Source organism: Aethina tumida, chromosome 2, assembly GCF_024364675.1.
Source record: "Aethina tumida isolate Nest 87 chromosome 2, icAetTumi1.1, whole genome shotgun sequence".
NCBI lineage: Eukaryota > Metazoa > Arthropoda > Insecta > Coleoptera > Nitidulidae > Aethina > Aethina tumida.
In genome coordinates, this window is record NC_065436.1 from 25,291,878 (window position 1) to 25,309,002 (window position 17,125).

At 31.4% G+C, this 17,125-nt stretch overlaps 1 protein-coding gene across 49 annotated transcripts in view; it reads left to right on the forward strand.

Moving 5' to 3' along the window:
- LOC109608989 (longitudinals lacking protein, isoforms A/B/D/L) overlaps window positions 1-17,125 on the forward strand; it is a 125,315-nt gene that overhangs the window by 11,765 nt on the left and 96,425 nt on the right. Inside the window, exon 5 of one of the 49 annotated variants that reach the window (XM_020025557.2) lies at window positions 15,213-15,923. The exons of 35 other annotated variants lie outside the window; for them this stretch is intronic. In XM_020025557.2, the coding sequence (XP_019881116.1) occupies window positions 15,213-15,757 (545 nt within the window). In that variant the 3' untranslated portion in view covers window positions 15,758-15,923. Of the gene's footprint in view, window positions 1-1,278; window positions 1,492-2,854; window positions 3,193-3,331; window positions 4,180-6,137; window positions 6,500-6,771; window positions 7,634-7,740; window positions 8,227-9,637; window positions 9,937-10,076; window positions 11,562-11,740; window positions 12,299-14,193; window positions 14,480-14,590; window positions 15,108-15,212; window positions 15,924-16,448; window positions 17,021-17,125 lie in introns of those variants that run through there. 13 more of the 49 variants (XM_020025556.2, XM_020025560.2, XM_020025563.2 and 10 more) reach the window with 13 other exon arrangements.

Here is a 17,125-nt window from a genome sequence, read left to right on the forward strand (position 1 = left end):
TGTATTGAAAAATTTGCAACAAAATTAAATAGAAGAATGGAGGATTTTTCGTATTCCTTTTGAGTTAACATTTTATTTGACTAAGGATTGTATTAATATTTTCTAATAAAACTATCGTGCAGTTTTTGAACCATTGTTTAAATTAGTTGGCTATTAACGAAAAAAAAACAAAACAAAATAAATGTGTGTTGTAAAAATTACTAACATAATTCCTGAACTAACAGATGTTTGATGATAAAACTGCTCATTTTTGATGCTTATATGAAAAGGAACCAATGTTTATTTGTTCAATAGAGTGTAGTTTTGACGTTAATATTCGAGTCATTTAAATTTTTTCTAAAAAAATATGTAACATTCTTGATGTGAAAAATAATTCCCAAACTGATTATCACATTTATTCTTTCCATGTTTTAAATTTAAAAATTGAATGATTAAAACCATATTAACAACTTATTTAATTTTAGCCCTTTTAAGAAATTTTAAGTGCTCGCAATGCTCTCGTCGCTATAAACACAAAAGTCATCTAACGGCTCACTTAAGGTATGAATGTGGAAAGGAACCACAGTTTGAATGTTATCACTGTTGCCGTAAATTCAAACAGAAATCCCATTTATATCAGCATATAAAATTATATTGCAAAATTGTACGCACACAATCGTTTTATCAACAGGACTGAACGGAATGTTTGGATTTTCAAAATGGTTATCATTTGACAGTTGGGATATTTGTCAGAAATTGGAAGTTTTTGTTTTAAATAAATAAAATTGTTACTTTTATGATATGTTATGTATTCTGTAAGATATTTATTAATTTATTCAATTTTCAGTATGAACTTTTAAACTCTCCGATTAATGAGATTTTACTTAATTTTAGAATTTTTTAAAAATTCGCTATAAGCAAAATGATCATTTATCTTCTCACTTAAAATATGAATGTGGAAAAGAACTGACAATTGAATGCCTGTTTTGCTGTCGTAGATACAAACAGAAATCTATTTTATCTTCACATAAAACATTTCTGCAAAAAAAGAAGACAACTGAATCATTTTTTTCTTAATATTTTTATCAACATTTTTACATAATTTGTAAATTTTTGATACCAGTTTATATAATTTAATTTAATTTATTTTTGATGAGCAAATAAACATTACTGATTGAAACTGGTGGTTTTAATTTAAATTAGATATTTTGGTGTTGGTTAACAAATAATGCTTGCAATATTTATCAATACTTGTCTCTAATAATATGTACATTATTTAACGAAAAAAAATATTTTTAGATGACATTAGGAAGAACAAATGCCCGCAATGTTTAAGACGTTATAAAAGGAAGTCACATTTGACAGCCCATTTGAAATACGAATGCGGCAAGCCACCACAATTCACTTGTCAAATATGTCAGAAATCTTTCCATCAAAAAACAAACTTCGTAAGACATTGTGGAATTGTACATTCACTTCACTTACGTAGAAATATAATTCCTTAAAGTGGCACTGGTTTTCTTTGAATTCAAAGCAATTTATTGTGAGATCCCATGAACAAAAAAATTTGGATCAAACAATGTACAATATGATGTAATAAGACTGTTGCTGTTTACTGTTACTTATTTAATGTCATACGTCTTACTGAATCGATTAATTAAATTTTAGGATTTTTCCGATGTCCGATGTGCAAAAAGGTGTACAGATCCAAATATAGTTTGCTGCGGCACAGCAAATATGAGTGTGGCAAACCCAAATCTCTTAGTTGCAGATATTGTAACTATAAAACGAACTATCATTTTTCACTGTCGTCACATATGCAACGATGTCACTCTATGAATTACAATAAATAGCCTAGACAGTAATTAAATTAGACTCTCTAGCGAAATTAATCTTTGTCTAGTATTACTATTTATTTGTGTTGCTAGTCATAGTCTGTACATACAGATGGAATTAATAAAAACTATGAACGAATTATTGTTGTTTATTTATTCCTTCAACTTATCACCTAGCAATTAGTAAATTTAATGTTTCTTCGCATTGACAATCAGTGCAAAACATGAAGCAAACAAAAATAAGTTTAATTTAAAACTGCAAATGATGTGCATAACGAAAACTTTTCTTTAATACTACATAAAGATGCAATATAGTAAATTACTAAAGTTGTCATTAATTCATAGTGAGTGTAGAAGTAGTTTGAGTAATTATAGTGCAACCTTATCAACATATTCAATTTGATGGTATGTTTGAGTAGTTAGGAGCAGCCCCATTAACATGCAAGTACTACTATTACCGAATATATTTCAGATGATTCTAAAAAACTGAAAGACTCGGATCTCCAAGAAACCTCAATATTCCCAACCGTACTGATGGAGAACTACAGACATTTCCTGAACTTTACTAGGTCACCGATCAATCAACCTTTGGATATGACCAGAGGGACGGATCGATTTACATGTCAGAAATGCTTAAAAAGCTACAAAAACAAGCGTCACTTGTACAGACATCAAAAGGAAGAATGTATTGGTATTGAACCGAAATTTACTTGTTCCGTTTGCTTTGCGAAGTTCCGCAGGAAGTACCACTTATCTAGACACGTGTCTAATGTACATCCCGATGTTCCCAACAATTAAACACCTAGTATAGTAAATGTAGACTGAAAAGTAACTAAAAAGACTGAAATAACCTTTAAGGACATTTTTATTGTATAGATTGTAAGATTTGTATTTTATATAATTTGTGTTGTGTGCAGTTAATAAAACACGTTTTGCAAATTATTTTTTATTAAAACCTATTTCCGAAACAGCTTGTGTGAATTGTAAAATAAGTCCTATAAATAAAAAAAATATCCTCTAACAAAACTCTTTTTTTATAGATGAGTGCGAAAAATTTATTCGTCAAATGCTACAGAACGACGAAGAACAGGAGATTGAAAAGCGTTACGAGTGCATGAAATGTCACAAGAATTACAAACACAAGCACATACTAAAAAGACATTTGAAATTCGAATGTGGAATTGAACCTCAATTCCAGTGCTCCCTTTGTGGTCACAAGAGCAAAAGAAAATATGAAATGACTGTGCACATTCGAACCAAACATAATATTTTGACTGATTTATAATAAATTATGAATAATGTTTGTTTTGGCTTATTATGAACATGAAATCGAACCTTCTGAACATGTGGTGTTGTAAATAAATGTTCTAGGATTGAACCTACTAGTTCTTACTAATGACCTTTCTTGAATCTTTATTAACACCTGTTGTACTATATTCTAGACTAGTAGGTACGTACATATCTTCTTCCTTTTGGATTCCGCAGGATCTGCTATTACTCACTTCGTGTTTTTTCAGAATGGGCTTTGCTGATGGGCCAACGTTACACTTGCGACCAATGCGGTAGGTCTTACAAGCACAAGACCAACTTGTGTAATCATAAACGCGAGGAGTGTGGACGACCACCGTCATATTTTTGCCCCGTGTGTAAAAAGGGTTTTAAGAAAAAGCAACACCTACAGAGGCACGTCAGTGTTCACAGTGACGTGGCATTGTCGGGTCCCGCCATGGAGGAGATGAAGAACATTTTAATGCCGAGTTCGAAGGCCCGATTTCAGGCTTCCATGCAAAATTTGTCGGGCGACAGTCCTGGTGGCACGAAAAGAGATATGATGCAAAATTTTCCGTTGATGCACAACATAAGGCCGGTCTTGCCGAATCCTTTTGATTTGTTCTCGAAATTGGGGGATATATCTTTTATGGCTGGGCTGGGACAAGTACCAAATCTGAACAATTTGAATAATCCTATTCCATTTGCTAATATGCCGGTTTCGGGTCCGGCCAATACTGTACCCGTGACACCAAAGGAAGATCAAGAAACTGATTCTAGTACAAACACAGTTACGACGACACCAAATACAGAAGCACAAAACTTACCTTTTCAGTACTTCGATGGTTACAAGAAATAACTTGTGCAAATACATTAATCTGTAAATTATTTCACTTGGGATTTTTTCCTGCAATTTTACTGGGCAGCACAGATATTTATATATTATTTTATGATGTACAATTTTGAATTACCAATATTGGTTTACCAAGTGTACTTGATGTAGTTAGGGACAATGTTTAAAGGGCATTACTGATTATTAGTTTTTTAATATGGCATTAGAAATGTAAAAATATAAAATAAATACCCTAAAGCTTAATATTGTTTCATTAATAGCATTTACACAAAGGTTCAGGTAAGTCGCAAGGGCTGTTTTAAAAGTGTTATAATAACCCGGTTTGTTTTAGATTTTACGGATAACCTTTGTTAAGACCTACGACGACTGACACTTGTTAGACCGAAACATTTTTGTAGTTGTTTTTATTTTTTAATTTTGATGTTTGCTGCCTGAAATGCTTCATTTTAGACCTTTTATGTTTTGTAGACTATCACTTGTCTGTTTTGTGTGAGTATACTCTAAGTCACCGACACCAAAATAAAACATGTATATTAAAAACGAAACATTTTTCAGATGTAATCTTGTATGCTTCTTCGTTCGAGGAGTACACCAGTTTGAAGGTGTACACTCAGGGAGTCCGATACGGTTGTTCGAGGTGCAAAAAGACGTATCTTCAGAAGAAGACTCTGGGCAGACATCTAAGATTTGATTGTGGCCAGAGTCCCTCGTTTACGTGTCAGATTTGTTCGAAGAAATTTAAACACGGCTACATTTTGTTGAAGCACATGCGCCATACTCACGACATTTACATACAGAAATTGCGACAGAGGCACGTCAAACATCCACCCAGTCCTGTTATCGATATCCATGTCCAAGAAAAGTAGAACTAGTTAAATTTCATTGAATTTAGTTATGAAAAGAGGTCAGAATATTTATTGATAAGCAGCTTTACAAAGAGTACCATTCCTGTCTGTAATCATATAAGCTTTAGGGATAAGTCGTATTTATTGATAATAATTGATGATAACATGGATTGCATGCTTGTACATATAGAATTGGCTTGTGTTGTGTATTTATTCATTCTAGTCTTTTGAGAGTTGGTTTGATTCAATATTGATGTTCTAGTCTTTTTTGACGCACTGCTTCGATTTAAGTTAATTTTCGAATCTTATAATTAGATTATTTAATATATAATGAGCATCGTACATTTTCTAGTCTCATATACACTTTTATTTTACCGAAGTATTAACAGTTTGTGCCATATTTTTTTTTAGGAGTTTATTTTTTATTTATGACCATTTTGGTTATTTTTTACCAATGAAACAGGTCTAGTCTTTAATTTTATTGGTTCCAAATGAACAAGAGTACATTTTTTAATTTATTGAATAGAGTATTTATTTTTTTATATTTAGGGATTAAGAATTGTGTTTAATTTATTTTAAATTAATTATTTATTGATATTTATTAATTAGAAATATGAATATTTCTTTAGTTACCTATTAAAAAGTGTACAAATTAATTTGTAAAAATCTGTACTTTACATGATAAAAGTCCTAAAGAGCAATGGACTATAAAAGATATTTTTAAGGTAAATGAAAAACAATTTAATTTCTCTTAGAGTTAATTTACACCAACATTTTGAAATTGTTTAGACACCCACACCATGTATAGGTTAATATTTAAATATCACTGTATTCGAATGTAGTCTAACAACATAAAGTACTAAAAAGTACGAGTTATTTTATTTCCCAATTCCTATAATAAAAATATTAAATTAATAACATGAATTTAAAAGGTAAGAAGTTTGTATATTTCTTAAACAATAACTAATTTATTGTTGATTTCAGAAGCCACCAAAAAGTGATCAAACTCGTTCAGAAAATTCTTGTGGAAAGTACAAAGAATAAAAATTTTGAACGATTTTTGAATGTCGTTTTGCCTCACCTTAACATATAATACAATTTAATAAACTAGTGATAATGATAACTACAGTTTTATTTCATAGTTTTGCATTTGTTGCAGTTTTCGATTCAACTGGACAATATACTAAGTTGTGCAATTTAATTTTATGATCATCTGACCATCACGAAATAATGAACTTACAAAAATTCACAAAATCATTAATTTGGTGACGGCGATTTGCCAACCACTAACAATCGCTTTCACGCTTCGTTTTTGCCACCAATCGTAATGATTTTAATTGGTATTTTAATTTTTAGTACCATTTGGATGTCGCAGGCCGTACATGTCGAGCTTTAACTATTGCAAAGGTCCGAATGCGGACGGTACTTGTACGTATTCTTGTCCGAAATGTCCGAAAAGATACAAAGGCAAATACACTTTAACCAGACACTTGAGGTTGGAATGTGGCAAAACACCGTCTAACAAGTGTCATTTTTGCGGACAACTTTTCACACACAAGCATCGACTCATCAGTCACATGAAATCGATTCACGTCAAATCAATGATCTAGTCGAATTTGTTGATCTTTAATTTATTCGTAGCTAAAATGAATTTTTTTTTATTGTAATTGTGTAAATGTTCAATTTGTTGTATTGATTTGTAAATGTTGTTTTGTTGCTGTTGATTAATGTTAAAAGAAAAATTAAATCTAGTCGACCTTTCTACATTTACTTTAGCGTAGACTTAATTTTCTACTAACTTCATTGTGATAAACTCCAATAGCAAATAGATTGTACGCATTAAAAAAGTGTTTTATTTCCACCAAAGTTCCATTGTAAGTTACAAAACAGTAGTCCGTAAGTGTTAGATTATAGTACATACAATTTCATTGTTGTGTTTGTAAGTACCAAATCTTCCGATCAACTTTTCATTAACGCCATACATTTTTAGGTAAGCGCGGCAAAAAGAAAGAGTCGAACTCGCCCTACATGTGCATATTTAAGTGCCCCAAGTGCGGGAAAATATACCATCACAAGAAAACGTTGAGTAGACACATTCGTCAGGAGTGTGGCATCGAACCCGAGTTGCAATGTCCTCATTGCCCTTACAGAGCGAGAAGACATTATGTTTTGTCGGCGCACATTAAAGGCCATCAGTGTTATCTCCAAACCAAAATTTTCGCCTCTGATCTGGCGTAAAAGTGAAACACCAAAGATATAAACCAAACATTATTGGTAATGTTGATCAGATCAAAAATTCGATTTTATATATTTAATTATTTTAACGTATCTTTCTGTTTTCCCTTTCTATTGAAAATAGAGCAACGGTAAATTAAACTTCCTAAGGGATTTGCTTGATTCCAAAGAATTTTAATTTAAGTAATTAATTTCTAAAAAAATTGTAGTACTATATTTTTAAGACTGTATATTGATTATACTTTCAAATCTTGTCATCAACCAAAAATTTCACCAGTAGTTAACGCTCTCCAATTGTGAAGAGCAAAATTTTTGTTAGTTTGTATAGATCTCATTTATTTACATTTTAGGTTAAGTGTGTGTTGCCATAATTTAATATAAAACTATTATTACTTTTTCTAGGCTATCCAGTATAATTTATCTAGGTATAACGTACTCCATAATTATAAAAACCTGTTCAAATACTTTTGGATATAATTGTTCAAACGTTTTTTACATATTTTTGTTACCAAAACCCTGTATATATTTCTAGTCAGCATAGTAACCTTGTAGCCATATTGTTTGTGTAGAGTGCCATATTATATGTATTCCTGTTTTAAATAAAGGAATTGCGAAGACATTGACTATTTAATTTTAATCTTCCAGGGATGTAACAAACTATTTGCTGTTGGTTTTTGTCCAAACATTGCTAGCTGTAAAACCAAACTAAACACACAATTTTTAGAAATCATGGAGTCAACTCTGCTGACTAACAATTTGGAGAATCTGGAATTACAAGAAGCGTTAGACGAAGGCTGGACGATTCAAGTAATTTATCCAGAAGAACAAAGTGTGGCCTCTTTGTTGACCGAGGACACGTTAATTTCTCTGGAAAATATCGAGCAGCCACCAAACGAAGAAGAAAACACTTCCAAGATAAAGGATAAGAAACTTAAGAAGCCGGTTAAAGTGCAATATTCAGAATGTTGGACAACGAACGGTTTCGTCTGTCCAAAATGTGGAAAAGTGTATAATGCAAGGAAAAATCTAGCCAGGCATATTAACATTGAATGTGGCAAACCACCCAAGTTCTCTTGTATGTATTGTGATTATAAAAATTATAGGAGAAATGAAATTAAAAAGCATGTATCGAAAAAACATTTAAACAAATTTATGTGAACGATTATTGTTGTGTCAAGACTGGTAAATAAATTAGTAATACGAGATAAAACATGTTTTAGTAGAAAATGTTCATGATTTACTTAACTGGTGAGTCAAAATGGTTATTGTTTTCTGATATATAAGTTCCATTTTAATACAAGTTCCGTTTAATTTTAGGTCGATGTTTTAAATGTCCCCACTGTCCTCGGGCATACACACGGGTGGGGAATTTAAGACGACACATCAAAGTCGAATGTGGAAAAAATCCCGAATTTAAATGCAACTTCTGCCATCTACGATTTAAATATAAGCATGTCCTTGGGAGGCATTTAATAATGAAACATAGTAAATAAAGTAATTTGACGTTGTGCACAATTTGGCAATGTATACACAGAGTATAAAGTATAATAGCATACATTACTTATTTATTCTGTGTTGTATATACTATTCTGTACATGTAAATAAACTTTTAAATAAATAATATACTTATGTATTATAGTAGAAAAATCTGGTAATAAATATAATTAAAGATAATTTTCCTTCAACATTGATTTTAAGTTTATTCGTATTGTATTTTAAATTTAATACTTTTTTCATTGTGTCCTTTATTCCAGGCATTAAAATAATATGTATTATGGGCAACTCACTTAGTGAAATAGTATTGGGGAACTTATAAAATTTGTGAAAATAGTGAACTCTTACTTATTTTCGTATTTTATTATATGAATTAATAGTCTGTTTTGCACAAATCTTAGTCAGTTTCGGTTCTACAGATCCATGCTATTTATGATAATTACTTATCTGCCTCTAATGTATTGGAAAATTCTACCTTTAAGTGAGAAATACCTGCATTTATTATACTAGGCGTACTGTAGAATATAATATGTAAATACGTATAATATAAATTCTAAATTGTTAGGTAGTTGTATTTCAACCAACAACTGATCAAGAGTTGTTCAAATTTGAGAAATTGAGAGTTTTGAGCAACATGTAGTGAGTTAGTGTAAAAAACCCGGAATATATGTGGTGAAGTGAATTTATACTCGTTATGTTTTCTGTTATTGTACATACAACATTCGGGGTTAGTTGCGTTGAAAAAAACTAAAATTTAGTTTGTGAAGTTCCCAAACTAAATCAAAGTGAATTAAGTGACCTTATATGTTAAAGTGCTATTTAATTGGTAATTTATATATTCATTTTATATGTTTATAAATTAAAATTTTATGACAAATAATTTAAATTTTTTGTTAGTCAATATTTAGATAATTTTTAGTTACTTAGGTGCAACTCAATAAAAAAATTAATAAATTTTGTCCTGAAAACAGATAAAATTTGTTTCCTAATACAATTAGACTGAACTCATCATTGTAATGTATGTATTTATTTATTTTATACAGTATTATTTTGAATTTATTCTTAATTTTTTATAATGCATGCGTTTACGTTCTGTATACTTATTTATACCAATTTTTTTGTTTTAGATAAGCAATACGGATGTGACAAGTGCCGCAGACGTTTTAAGTATGCTTCATCTTTGCATAATCACAAAAAATATACGATTTGTTCTGGTTCAGAAGCTAAAATTCTCACATGTGATCACTGTGACTTTTACACGAGATATTTCAATTGTCTCAAGAATCACCTTCAAAGCAAACACGGCTTTTTTATGGACGAGCAAATGATTAAGATTTTAAAGATTAAATTGAAGGAACGATTTTTACAAAATGATCTTAATCAAACTGTGTAATAAACTGCAATATTAATAAAGAATACAATTATATATTGTTTTATTATTGCTATAAATGTGTTATAGGTGCACTAACACTGTAGCAGGTGATTTGATTCATTAATAATTTGTACAATACTTTTATAAACTCTTTAAATAAAATTATTTTCAATAATGGCACGAGCAATTTTCAGTATTCAAAACCATGCACGTGTATATGTGCAAAAATTGTGGAAGACAGTTCAAACATCAGGCGTCATTGTTCAATCATTCCAAATACACGTGCGGAAAGACGAGAATATTCTTTTGTAAGCATTGCGATTTCTCGACGAAATACGCCTACCACATACGGGACCACGTGGCACACAAGCACGAGCTCTTCAACATAAACGTCGAAGAATACAAAATCACGAAAATAAACCAATAAAACCCCAATTTGTTTTATTTGTTATTAGTTTAGTTTTGTTGATAGACTGTACTTAGTAGATATTTGTGTATTTGATTTATGTATCTGAAATAAAACTCCATTTCAGATGGTCGCAAGGAGGAAGCGAGCTCGTTCCCGATTAAAATTGAGCTCCAGGAGGGGCTCCCGGACATGTACAAGCCGTCTTGGATGTGCGTACAAAATTTGGTCGGTCTGGAAAAGCCAAAAAAGAAATGGAATAGGATCAAGGGACATTTCGTTTGCCCCAATTGCTCTAGATCTTACATTAGGAAAGACTCGTTACAGAGACATTTGACATACGAATGCGGAAAGGAGCCGCAGTTTCAATGTCCCTTTTGTCCCCAAAAGTGCAAACGCAAAGCGCACCAAATCAGACACATTCGCCGGCAGCACAAAGACAAAATAGGTATTATGGAGGAGAATAATCCGGAGCTTAAGTTGGATAATATAGAATGAGCGCCGATGTTGTTTATGGATAGAATCTTAAGTAGACTTAGTTATGTTATAAAGCGATATATATTTTTGGAGGATGTATTTACTCTGTATGTTGTAAGTTGAGCACTGTCACACCTTGAATCTGTCAAGACTGAGATCCATTGGTCACTGATTCATATTTCTATTCTAGGATTACCATACAGATTACCTTTTCCTATGTCGTTGATAAAGGTATTTGGATAATCATTTACAAAAACTGTATTGTTAAAAATACTTATATATAATAAAATTATATTTTTACGGTTTATTCAAAAACAAATAGCTGTTTATATATATTTTTATAAATTGCCAAAGTTATGTATATATCCAAGTTTCGTTACTTGGAATTTTTATCAAAAAATATCAACTTCAATTTATGTAGCTTAGCTAGTTGATGATGGTGCATACGAAAAATAAGTTGGTGCGACAAATAACTCAATAACCAAAGTTTGCTTTAAAATTTCCAGATGACAATACGGAAGGGACGTTAACTAGCTTTGGTACCTAAATTGGTATGTGGTGGAAGGTGTTCACCAAAAACTGAATGCACATATGTTGGCGGTTTGTGATAAATTACGAGCCGACATATTAATTATATTTAACATCATCTTTATATTACTCTTTTTTAATATAGTGTTTCGGTTTTATTAATATTTATGTACTTGTATTAATTTACTTTTATTTTACTTTTTTCAAGAATAATATGTTATCTATTTACGCGTATATGTGTTATTACCAATATTTGTATATTTTTCCACCATCACATTTTTTTTTGTATGTATGCTTTTGTATTAGTGTCAAAAAAGCTTCAATAAACTTTTCTTTATAGAAAATCTTTTATTTCGTCCACTTGTACTGTTGTATGTATTGTACGTGTATATAATCATATCACCCCACTTTGTCCATTTCCCTTACTAACATATCTTTCCTTTCCAGCACAAGACTTGCGGATGCCGCGCCCCTGGGACAGTCTGCCATCCCACTTGGTCCTCCCGATGATGCTCATGAGGGAGAACATGAAACAATCGATGCTGCAATCCGTCAATAGTTCCTTAGATTTGTCACTGAGCCCATCCAGTTTGAAATCGAAAAACAGGGCCTCCGAGTCTGGCAGTTTCGCTTGTCCGAACTGCGGCAGGACTTACAAACTGAAGAGTTCGTTGCGCAATCACCAGAAATGGGAGTGCGGCAAGGAGCCACAGTTTAAATGTCCGCATTGCGTTTACAAGGCCAAGCAGAAAATGCACATGGCCAGACACATGGAGAGGATGCACAGGGATTTGAATTTTAGCACGATCAAAACCGAAATTAAAACGGAGGATGATGGTGACAAGTCGGAAATGGGAGCGGAAACTGATTAAAGTGTTGCTTGAACGTATTCTCTCTAAATTTCAGTTGACGAACCTGCGAGGTCGGTTGATATATTTCCGGAGGGATTTGGTTTGTATGATTGCATATGTTGACGTACATTCCTGAAGATTTATTATGAACCAGTTTTTTTTTTTTAAATACGCGAGAACAAAATACTTCCTAAAAATTGTATATTTTCAGATAAACATACTCATAGTAATTTAAGGTATATCGCATGATTATTGTGATACCACTGTTATATATTAGGATATTTAGATAATTAATTTACTGTCTTTTTTGTATTCTCTAATTCAGAAGAAATTTTATTCTTCTGCAGCCTTATAGTGACTTTAAATGGACAAGATTCTTGTCCATTACAACTGATAAAGACATTTCAATAATTTCTATACTGCCATCATCACTGCTCAGAAGCCTATTCAACCAGTGATACTCTTCTAATATATTTAGTATTCATATTATATATATTATAGGTTTCTGTTTAATAATAAATTAAACGTTAAAACACTTGTGATAAAATAGTTTACTAGATCAGACAATACGCAAAGAAGACTGTTTTGACATCACTGTATTCCAAACTAGTTTTTTAAAGAAACTATGGCGTTCCTATAGAGCTGTTGTTATTAATAAGTTTACCATCGTTGTGAGATTTACCATTATGATATATTTTTACATAAGTACCGATGTGATAGTTTTAGAATTGGAAAAAGTAATAATGCTTGTTATTGGAAATGACGAAGTGGTTTGCTCAAAAATGACTCAATTTTGTTTTTACTAACTCCACATGAATGCAATAACTAATTCTTGTTATAGGGTGATATATTGAAAGACGAAATCTCATGATTTTTTGATCAAATTGCTTCACTAGCGGTAAAGTAAGTGCCTCAGATGATAGATTGTAGTTCCTCGAGAGTATCTATAAGTTAAGTTACCTTTTAAAATATATATTTTTATAGAAAAAGACATGCTTGTTAAGTTTAGGTTATATTCGCTTGTATATAAAATTGTCATAGCTCTAAAATTATTTGGGATATATTTAAGTTTATAAATTTTGAGTTTTTCATTTTAAAGTGTATATTATATATTTATATATTTCGCACGATTTCAGGTCAGGTAGCTTTATTAAAATTTAAAATTTGCAATTCGTTTCGTCAGAAACACAAAAATATGTGGTTATAAAATTAAGTGATGCTTTATTAATTTTAGATAGGATAGGAAATTAATTATGAAGTTAACTAATGGATATTAATTTTGCCGATTGTTTAATACTCATATTTTCGCAATTGTGATTTTTTACCGTTATTGTAATAGTTTAATAGAACATGTTCCTTTATTTTTCACATATCAGATTTCAAAGATATACAGTTCCGATATTTATAATGATATTCCTATTTCCATATTTGTTGATTTTTATATTATTATGCTTGGTAGCGGTAGATTATTTTAATAAAAACATTAAAAAAGCACTTCTTGTTTTAATTGTTCTTCAGAAGACTCCGCATGTTAACATTTTGGTGAGTAATTTTTGCTTGATTAATACATGTGAGCTAATATTAATTTTTTGCAGATCGGTCGCACATTTGTGGCACTTGTGGCAGGTCATACACGATGTATAAAAACCTCATGCGACACGTTAAATACGAATGCAACAGGGAAAAGAATTTTTATTGTCCATTTTGTTCTTACGCTGCGTTTCAAAAGGTGCACGTGTCGCAACATATAGTTAGAAGGCACAGCAGAGAAGCGAATCTAAGTCAAGGAATGTGTTAATTTTAATTTATATTTTTTAAATGTTTTGTTGTGATGTCATCGATACATGGATTTAAAAATGAAGTGATTTATTTATTTTGCAATTAAATGTTAAACCTGGGAATGGAGTATAGATAATTATAATAGAATTATTATATAATTATTATAGAAATTGTGTTACTTATGGTACGTATGTTACTAACAAATATTGGTGTGGACATTTAATTAACGACAGGTGGAAACTGAAAACTAATACAAAGTTTTCTTTGTAGCTAAAAAAGGCCATTGTTGCAGTACATGTGGAAAAACTTACATACATTATGCTAGTTTATCCAGACATATGAAATTTGAGTGTAATAAAATGAAATCGTTCTTTTGTCCGTACTGCCATTATGTTGGAGCACAGAAGACCCATCTAAAGACGCACATCACCAGACGACATCCGCATGAACATTGGATTTGTTTTGACTGAATTTATAGATATAATTAATTTGTTGACAATTTACTTTTTATACTAACACATTTTATTATACTATTATAATAAAGCTGTGGCTTGTACTTATTTAGTTCTTTGAGGTTTTGGTGGTTCTTTGTCCTTATTTAAATTAAGTATTTAATGTTGTGGAACAACCAAATTTTGCTTTTATTTACAATAAATAATTTTTTTAGGTAAACCAGTCTACAAATGTGATAAATGCGGAAAAGTTTACCATCACAAGCCGAATTTATTTAGACACACAAAATATGAGTGTGATAAAATTAAACGGTTTCCATGTCTGTACTGTACCTATGCAGGAGTACAAAAAACGCATCTGACGACGCACATGAAACGAAGACATCCCTTGTTTTATAACGATGCAGGAAGGAATTTTGTGCAGAATGGATGGGAGAATATGGGCAATATCGGAAACATGAGGAACATGTTTTGAAAATTTAGTAGACATTATTTGTATTTAATTAATTAATTTTAATTTATCTATATATTTTGCACTGAATAATATACTTATTTTTCGTATATAGATATGTTATTTTTTAATACAACAATGGTGTTACAGGCTGTGAGTAATGATATTAGTTTCATAAAGTAGTAATCTGTGAATCAATAAATTTAATAAATGTTAATGTTAATTATAATATCATGTATCCAATTGAATTCATATGTTTATTAAATACATTGTAACACTTTTATCTTTGTTTTTCTCCGTACACATTTTTATAATTGTAAACTTACACCTTAAATTGGGCTTAGTTTTCATTTAAACAATCATCTAAAACACGTTACTTATTTTAGGTAATGAGAAAGAGGAAAAATCAAAACCGCTGATGAAAATTTTACGTGTGGAAGACCTGAAGAACGACGATATTGTCGATCGGATTAAAAAGGAACTAAGCTCTCACGTCGCCTTTACCAAAGTGGAAACATTTCCGATAGCCGAAAAAGTGGTGAAAGACGTGATCATTTCTAAAATACAAAAAAACCCAAAAGTGGAATCGAAATGTCCGTTAAAAAGTACCGAAGGTAAGAGAGGTCCGTTGCGGAAGGCATATAATCAAGAAAGACGGATCCGTTTCCTCAACATGAAACCCTCAGATCTCCCCAAAGGTTCGAAAAAGACGTACAAGTGCGAATTGGATTTGGAGCAGTGCGCAAAACCTGTGGACACGCTCAGATGCGCTAACTGTTGTCTGCTTTATAAAAGGGAAGACCATCTGATCCACTCTCAAGAGTGCAAGGTGAAAAAGCCGAGGTCTAAATTCGGGTGCACCAATTGCAGCTTCACTGATTATAGTATTAAAGAACTAGAAAACCACATTAAAAATGTGCATAGAAAGTAGCTTAAATTGTAGGCGATTCGTTTTAATATTGAATTATGTTTATTTATTATTGTTTACTACACTACTTGTAAATTCAGTACGCATTATTAAATTTAGTGAAAGTTGTTCCATGTGAATGATAATTTATTGCTGTATTTTACATGAAATATATATTTCGGGAATAATACTGATGTGCTTTATCTTTAATCTCTCATCCCGTTTTATAACTAGTACTTTAGCCCTTTTGAATATTTACCGTAATAAAGCTAGTAATATTGAATGATGAGGTTCGATAATCTGGTGCATTTCTATAGTCTAGCAGGGGTACATGCAGGTCAATTTTAAATCTACCTGGGACAAGTGGGGCTGAAAATGTCTGCTGCCACTCACCTGAGTTTGCAGAAACATTTCATCAACTTTAGGGCAACTGATAATATCTTATGTTACCAGTCGTGTTTGCGTTTTAGATTTGGTGTGTTAGCAGTGGAAGTGTTTATATGCTATATCCTTTTTTATATTTTTATATATTTTTACGTTGTTATTTTGGCAATGGAACGTTAGTTTCTTTGCCTCCATCTCAATATGTAGTGTTCGTAGATTTACCATGTTGTGGTTAGAGTTGTGTTTTGTGATTAGTTAATTAGTGTATTTCGTAGAGTTGGAAATTCATGTTTGTAAAAATAAATCTAATAAAAGTTTAACAATTTTCTAGGCAAACGCAGAAGTTACAATAAAGAGAACAAACCACTGAAGAAACGGGCGTCGTTGTTAAGCAGCATTGAAAATATTGATATGAACAATCTTCCATCTGCTATGTACATGTGCACAAAATGCACCAAGACTTATCATTTAAAGCATTCCTTGACTCGACATATGAAATTCGAATGCGGAAAAGAACCAAAATACGCTTGTGAGTTGTGTCCTAAAAAGTTCAAACACAAGTACGACTTGAACGTTCATATCAAAGGAAAACATATAGGAATAAAGAAGGCCTGCTCATTGGAGAATCTTAAAGTAGAAATAGAATAGATTTAAGACTTTTAGTATTATACTAGGTGTAGTGTCATGTTAGTGCCTTTATATTACTTACAATTAGTACAAATTTTACAAAAAATTGTTACCAATTTAAGCTCTGATTTTTGTCTACAATTGACCAAAGGATATAACTTAAAAAGACTGAAGTATTACCATTTAGTATTATAATTTGTGCTCTCTACGGATGTAGTTTTAGTTTTATTTTTTGTATTTTAGTTTGTTTTATTCAATAAATTTTTTCTGCTTAAAGCTGTTTATTTTATCCTGTACCTAGAAAACAAGACGCTTTTTATTGATAGCTAAGCAACGGTTCACTAGTTGTTTTTTAGGTCAACATCCTTGTCCTCAATGTGA